The sequence below is a fragment of the Silene latifolia genome, chromosome 10 (genome assembly GCF_048544455.1).
Source record: "Silene latifolia isolate original U9 population chromosome 10, ASM4854445v1, whole genome shotgun sequence".
Taxonomy (NCBI): domain Eukaryota; kingdom Viridiplantae; phylum Streptophyta; class Magnoliopsida; order Caryophyllales; family Caryophyllaceae; genus Silene; species Silene latifolia.
In genome coordinates this window covers 65,048,772-65,057,199 of record NC_133535.1, presented here as the reverse complement: position 1 = coordinate 65,057,199, position 8,428 = coordinate 65,048,772, and the positions used below count along the sequence as shown (strand labels likewise).

General features: G+C 39.6%; 1 protein-coding gene across 1 annotated transcript; it reads right to left on the bottom strand.

Annotated features, from left to right (window-relative positions):
- Window positions 1-277: 277 nt before the first annotated feature.
- Window positions 278-4,142, bottom strand: LOC141605663 ((R)-mandelonitrile lyase-like). Its single transcript, XM_074424538.1, has 3 exons — window positions 3,487-4,142; window positions 1,214-2,729; window positions 278-746 (listed from the first exon to the last, which is right to left on the bottom strand). The coding sequence occupies exons 1-3, from the start codon at window positions 3,620-3,622 to the stop codon at window positions 707-709; spliced, it is 1,692 nt and encodes a 563-aa protein (XP_074280639.1). The 5' UTR covers window positions 3,623-4,142; the 3' UTR covers window positions 278-706.
- Window positions 4,143-8,428: the final 4,286 nt, after the last annotated feature.

Here is an 8,428-nt window from a genome sequence, read left to right as displayed (position 1 = left end):
TATTTCAATCTTCTTTGAACTTCTTTTTGGAAGTTCTCCTCTTTTAAGAGGTTATAAGGATGTAGGTTTGTGGACTTATTTTTGCACACTTGTAATCTCAAGAACTTGTAATTTTGGCTTTGCGATTATAAAATGTACATATAACTCGGTTTCCATCATTTCTATACTATGGCAAAGGAAACAAAAACAAGTGAAAGCAATATTCACCATTTCCCCAGCCGAAACACAAAAAACATTGAATAGAAACATTGCCTTAGACCCCGCAGACAAGATAAAATTGGAAGATAGCAATATTCATTATTCTAACATCTAGTAAAATTTGTTTCAAAGCTGTCTGTAATGGAACAGGCAGTACCAGTATTGTTTATAGCTGTCTCTGTGGTCGGCAGCTGCTCACAGTCGGTACAGTGTGCATGTACAAATGCGGAATTAAGAATGAAATTTACTTAGGATCTACACTTGTAATGGCTACTGCTAGTCATTTGACAAAAAAATGGCAATGCTGCTTCCAAAAGCATATTCCTACAGCACTCCTATAGCATGTACAGATAGCCTGGTCTACTACTGTTACTGCACCTAATGCTAAAAAAAATTACTATCAGCAAAAGAATATCAGGCAATGGTTCCCAAGCAAGCCCTTCTGCTTTGTGATTCAGGAACATCAATATCTACAACTGAGTTGTTTTCGCTCTGGCTGAATTATGTACTACCTTGTTCGCTCCCTCATGATCTTCATCCCCATATATCTGTCAAACAAAATAAACAACAACGAAATTCAGGTTTTTTCTTAGCATTATTTATTGAAGACATAAAGTACAAAGTCATAGTTTGTTGACCAATTTATGTCATCAATAACCATATTTGGACTTTTAGGCGTTGTTTGGTTGTCATGGCGGAATTAATCTCTCGTTAATTTCAAAAACACGTGAATTGGGTAATTCATGTGAATTACTAAAAAGACGTTTGGTTGACATGTAGGAATTGAATGGACACGGGAATTTCAAACTACCTAGGGGGAGCTAGGTAATCAAACTCCTCCATTATGGAGGAGTTTGCAATTCCTAGGAAAAAGTAAATCATGGGATTTTGGGTAACCAAACATCTTCATTTTTTCCAATTCATGGGATTTTCGAATTCCCCCACATTTCTAGTGCCAACCAAACGATGCCTTAGAGACCTTAGCAAGAAATATAACTGATGTTAAGTTACTCACCTGCCAAGCATCAGAACAGTGGCCTGAGGATTGGTTCCTGGAGAAACAGTTAAGATGGAGCCATCGACAACTCGAAGAGCATCAATGCCCATCACTCGGAGATCTCTATCGACAACCTTGCCCACTACACAGCCACCATGGTAATGCCATATGGTGCTCACTGTTCGACGACAAAACTCACCCATCAGAATGTCATCTGATTGATCAACTGGCAGTGAAGGTCCTAAAAATCTGAAATCTCTACGACCTACCCAGGTGGTGGACTTGAAATCGTCCATGGAGCGACTTCTTAGTACATCCCCAATTTTACGGATACCGGCAACACACGCCTCCACATCTTTCGGGTCATTAAAGTAATTAAACCTGATGCTTGGATTCAGCCTAATATCCGTGGAAGTTAACTGCAGAGAACCTGATGAAAGAGGGCCTGAGATTTTCTCCATGATTGTGGCCACAGTCAGAAAGAGAGGAGAAGAAGGTGACCTCGTAAAAGCAGACTGAGAAAGAGCAGCAAAAGGGATCATATTTGATGCCGCCTCTAAGTAAGAACCCTCTTCAGTGATGCCCACAACTTGAATAAGAGAGTGTTCTAGAGGCACAGGAGGCACAATTGATATCCCGTTTCTCGGATTATCATACAGAAACTGGCCCACATAAGGCAAATGATGAGCAACAGGAATACCCCATGAAGAAAGATAAGGCCGAGAACCGACCCCACTCAACAAAAGTAGCTGAGGACTACCGATAGCACCTGCAGAAAGAATGACCTCCCCGTCATTATGAACCATTGCATGGTGGAAACGGCCCATGGCGTCTTGATACACCACACCGATGGCTGTCAATTTGGAATTATCGGAAGCAGAAGTCGTGGCAAGTAAAACTCGCTGAACATTTGCATGAATAGCCACTTTTAGATTTGGTTCTTTTCCCAAGGTCAGCAAGTCAGCAGCACTGTGCCTATTTCCGGAGCTATCAAATGTGGACCCACCGATTTTGGTTCCGGTAAGATGCTCCAAACTAAAACCATTGTATGGGCTTATCCCAGCCTCCAGTAAACTGTCTCTAATACTTGACTGCCAACTTCGTAGTTCAGGACGGAAGACAATAGTCTTTTCCACCCATTCATACGATTCGTTCACCAGTCTCAGATCCCAGTTAAGGCTGGATTTGACATAAAAGTCCTGATCTGCCCGACTGTAAAATCCAGCATTTATAGCGCTACTTCCACCGAGAATACGACCACGAGTATTGGGTACCCCATCTTCAGAAGTAAAAGCCTGTGCTGGAGAGTCAAATGAGTCAATCTGTAAGAGAGTGGACAGGAAGCCTTCTTGGGTCATCACATTTTGCTTCCCGTAAGGCACTCCACCTCGCTCCAACAACAACACTTTATGATTCGCTGACAAGGTAGAAGCCAACGGACAACCAGCAGTGCCACCCCCGACAATTACATAGTCATAGTAGTCTTCCACAGGAAACGCTGTGGCATTCATTGTGAACTGAAGATAACCAGGAGCTTCAGAGAAAATAGCAGAGACAAGATCAGTGCATCAGAAAGATAAACAGTACAGTAGCATGATTTAAAAGAACTGTGACACATATGAGAATGCAACCACCATACAGATAAAAACCTGAAGATACCCAGTTTGAGTAACGCTAAATTACTCAAGTAACCAAAATACAGTAAGCATATCTAACCACTATACCCAAACAAGAATCATTTCTGTGAATTATAAAAGAACAACAGCAAGAAAGATTTGGACCCAAAAGAATATTTACTGTGAATGTGTCCTCCAAAATTTGTTGAAGTTGCTTTTAAAAGCGGGTCAAAACCTCAGTGAATACGATTAATTCATTATGTCAATACAAAGATCCAGAACATTGATAACTGCTAAGAACCTGTAATTTTCTGATCCTAAGTATCTAGAACAAAGTCATATTGACAAGCAAATCATTCAGGTATCTGGTTTTTCAGAAATTGGGCACTGAAAGATAAATGCACATACAAAGTATGTATCTGTAACAAAAAAGAAAACCAAATCGGAATCTTTCAAAATTGTATGAAAACTTACAAGATAAGATGCAAATAATTGTATACACAAACTGATGATCAAGAATGTTCAACTATGAGTAGCAAAATTATTACCGGAAAATCGACATAATGACATAAACAAGTATGAGTAGCAACAATTATTCAGAAAGTTTATAGATTGATGAATAATTAAGAAAGCGATGAACTGAAAATGAAAGAATAATAGGAAAGAGTAAGATACCATGTAGAGAACCAACTGTGGTGAAGGAGGCGAAGAAAAGGATAATGAGCATCACCATTATCAACTTGTGAATCTTTTCCATGAATTTAGCAACAATCTTGAACAACAATCCAACAACTTGTGAATCTTGACTCATTTTTATTTGGGGTTTTTTACAATTTTGGAGAAACAGAGTTTGGTGGGGTTGTTTTCTGTTAGAAATCTGGTGCACTTTGCACTCTTATTCTTATTCTTATTGTTATTTGTTATTATAAAATCTTTGATCTTTGATTCGTGGGAGTTTGATGCATGTAATGAATTCTAATAAATCTTTGCCGCCTTTATGTAACTCCTACTGTGTGGGAACGCCTCATTTATACTATTATACCTTCCTCGACTACACCTACATCATGGCTTAATTTTGGATCCAATCGCACATTTCTCCTTAACCTCCGATTTTGTATTTGTGTCTTTGGGGGTTGATCTCAGTTCCGTTGCTTTGATTTGTAGCCGAGTCTGCGCCAACCGTTTTCTGTACCCTGGTTATTCTATAGTTTACTCTGTTGGTTTGATCGTTCGAGTCTTCCCCTTATTCACATTATTTTTGATTAATTGAGGTTTATTTCCAATTGCTACCGTCTTTTGTTTGCTTTGCTCAAGTTCTAAGTCAATATTCCAATCGAAGATCCTACTTTGAGGCTTTAAACAGTCCGTATTTTTACCAATAATAGATATTGTGTTTTCAGTTTATCTCAAAAGAACATACCTTTAGTTGTTTCAACAATAGGTCTTGGTATAGACGGGTGAGGCGAACAGACGGGTAAAGACCTCTAATAAAATGGATAGGGGGACAAGGTCGGGCACCCCGCACCCCCCATGTGCTTCCCACTTTATGGCAAATGGGTATTTTGTGAGAGGAAATGGTATACGTCTATACGTATAGACGGATAGTGTCCGTCTATAATGAGAATTTGTGTTATTTCAAATCCTACTCTCGAAGATCCTACTTTTGAGGCTTTAAACACGCCCAGACATACCGACAACTACACTGGTACCGGGACACGCTCAGACATACCGATAACCTCAAACAGGTACCGGGACATGCCCAGACGTACCGGGTCCGGAAGCCAACCAGATCCCCTGCCAGACGTCGTGCCTCAACCACACGAGTCCTTCCGTAACTCAAGCCATTAATGTGCACATTCCTATTGGAGTGGGAAGCTCCAAGAGGCGACTTAAGCGCAAGACAGCCTCCCAACCGCCTTACGTCTCCAAAACAGGTAATAAATCAAACCACCATGCCCTCCGGCATACAAGACAACACAATATATACGATATACCATATAACATGCCAATTACCGACTCACTCAATACAATTGATAATAAATGACTCATTTTATAAATAAATGCAATAATGAAAACTGAGTAGGATAAACCTACCTCACAACAAATCCGCATAAACAAACCGTCACACAAGCTAGGCCCGTCTCGTAAAACCGTCTCACAATACCATTTCCTAAAATACGATAATAATACAAATACGTATAAATATACCAATCTAATACGTATATAAATACTTATAAATATACTAATCTATTTATATAAATACGACTAATTTAAACCCGTCTTATACACTACCCAACCCGAATCAAACTCAACCACCACCACCACCTACTGCCGCCACTGTGGCCCCCACCACTAGCCAAGGTGGGCCACGGCCAGCAATAACAACAACCACACGGCTACAACATCAACAACAACGCGCACTAACAACACACACTCACCCCGCCACCATAAGCCGCCCCTGCCGCCACCATCGTGGCCTCCCCTGACCACGGTGGACCCTACCACCAGCCCACAACCACCTGTTGGTTGTACAAAAGTCGAGATCAACAAACTCAACAAGCAACAACCCGACAACAACAAACCCGACACCCTCTTTTTCTCCCCCATTTTCGACCACCACAGCCCCTCTACCCACCAACCAAGACCACCACTATCTCCTCCTCACTTCCCTCGACACAACCTACCCAAGGTCCTCCCAAAGCAACCACAAATGGTGGGTCAAAAACGCGTCTTAAGACTGTCGCACAAAACAGCTATAAACATGTATATTAACTCGGTCAAAGCCTAATATGGTGGTCAACGACCGCCCCTATGGCGGTCAAAGACGGGTAAGAGGTGGGTTAAGGTCAGGACGGGTCAACGGTATGAATAAAATAATATAAAGGCTAGTATAAGACGATTTACCTTTCGATCTCAAGGCGGAGGGGCAAAATCTCCCTTTCTCTTCCTTTTTCTCTCTTTCTCTAATCTCTCATGTTTTGGGTGGATTTTGGTAGATTATGTTAGGACAAGATGATGAGTGGATAGGGTGGAGTATATAAGGTGAGGCGGAGTATATCTGTATACGTATACGCATATCGTATTATGTATTATTTGTGACACCCCCACATACCAAGGTGCCTTACCAGGACCACCCTAGCATGAGAGACCGTCACCATCTCGGTTGTCCGAGGTTAGTATATCAAAGTTACCAATCCAAAACATAATTATTAAAGTATAAATAATTTAATGGTTACATATTCCAAAATCCAAAACCAAAGTACATGTTTCTAATGTTCAACAATTAAAACTGAATGATAAAACTCTTGACAACGGAAGCTAGACTCGAGTGATGACTCCCTATTACGGCCCCATAGCTAATGAACATCATCACCTATCATAATCTGCTCACCATCCCCGAATGGATCGCCATAGATTTTGTAAAACAACAACGGGGTCAGTTACTGTATAATCAAAATAAGACAAGTACAAAAGACAAACTGTTGATCATCATCCACCTCCAACTCCCAATCACATATCGTAACTGACTACACACTAAAGTGTGTAGCCTTGCCAGATTACCCATCGTAACAGATAATCCTCACCGCCAGTGGGGGACCGCAACCTATCCCCACCTAAGCCCCCGCTCATCAACGAGCGATAACCCTATTCATTTATGTGCACATCCCCTCCTGTGGCGGGTTCAACAGAGGGTGAAACTAGGACGTGAAGCCACTCCCGCAAGTGACTTCTCTCAGCCGAGGACGCACCTCGCGAACATCACCATCAATCATCACAACACCAACACCAACTCCAACACCAACAACGATCGGCAGATAATCAATCGTACAGCAATTACCACATAATCTTATAAAAATTAAACAGTAAACCGAGTAGGAAAACCCTACCTTTTCGCAATCCAAGCACACACAAGCAATCAATAGCAATTCCCCATGACACCGTCACCTACACACATTAATCACATATTTCCAATTACCATATGCCAAAACCCTTTTCCCCCAAATCACAAATTAGGGCAAAACCCTAAAAGACAAATTTATGAACTCATGAAATCAGAATCTTACCGACACAATCAATGCAAGGAAAGATGAACTAGACTCACGAACGATCCACGCACTTGAGAGAGGGATTTGGAGAGGATTAGAGTTACGTTGTTTTCTTAGGTTTTGTTAAAATGATTAGAAACTATAAATCCACGATTATGTAACTCTAATCCTTTCTAAATCAAACCGCGGAAATAAACCTCGTCAGACCGGATACTCGGTCGAGTATAGAGTATACTCGGCCAAGTATCCACTACTCGGTCGAGTATTCCCATACTCGGCCGAGTATTCCTGGGTAGTAAACTGTCCAGAAACAAACGACACACTTACTCGGCCGAGTAAGCCATATTCGGCCGAGTAACTGTTGGAGTAAGTGTCCTCCGACAATAATGCGATCACAATTGTTGATCATATTGATCACATATTTAAATCTCATACCAAGAATACGAAAGGGATGATACATTACATATATAGTCAACTGGTCCACACATATCGGTAATGATTGGCTGGCTAGAGTTTGACATTACTGTCGTGTGACGGTGGTGATCAGTTGATCCCTTGAGGTCACACCTAAATGACGATTCCCTTAATTGAAAAGGTTAATTAATTGTATGCCGATACAAATTAATTAATTCCTTAAAATTGAACAAATTATTATCATAAGAGAGAAAATGACATCTTATTATAATGTGATTAGATGAGATTTTATTTAGTAATTTAAGAAGTTATATTACTAAAAGTAATCGGTGTTTGCGAAACACGCGAGATGAGAATGATAAGTTGGTTATAATTACAAGATGTTGTGAATTATACTAACTAGTAATTAAATGACCATTTTATGAGAAAGTAATTTTATATTACTAGTCAATTTGTTAAATATGATTTATTTAATTTGTAAATGATATTTAATTTGTTAAATATGCATTTTAAATTAAAACATGACATAAGACATGTCACATGTCACATGACATACAATTGTACAATTGACAAAAATAAAATGGACTCCATATTACACTATAGAAACCGAAATATTAGAGGTAGTATGGGTGAGTGGGTGTTTTGTTTAATGGATAAATAAAACACTATGATTACCTACAATGTAGGGTAGTCTTACACCTACTTTACTTAATAAGAACAAAAGTAAAAAGGAAAGACCATGCATTGGTCTTACACACTCCTCCAACCGGTTTTGTGAGCATGCATAGAGAATTTTATTCTCTTAATTTTATTATCATTCATTTTTCTAATATGACATGCAAAAGGTTCATGTATTTTCTCTCTTCTCTCTCTTTAATCTTCATCAAAAAGATGAGATTTTAATTCAAATTGTTCATGAAAGATTACTAAAATTATTAATTTAATATATGAGTATTAGTAATCGATTTTAAGGTAAACTACATTACAAACATCTAGTACATGTTAGTTTGTGGGATTAAGGGATAGTTTTGGGTGCTACTAATTGGAGGGTTTCTAATTTGAAGTCATGAATGTTCATCCATTTATGGAAGCTCAAGAACTAACAAGAAGGAGATCTTGTTGGTGCCCATATGATGACCGAAATTATCATAGTAAGG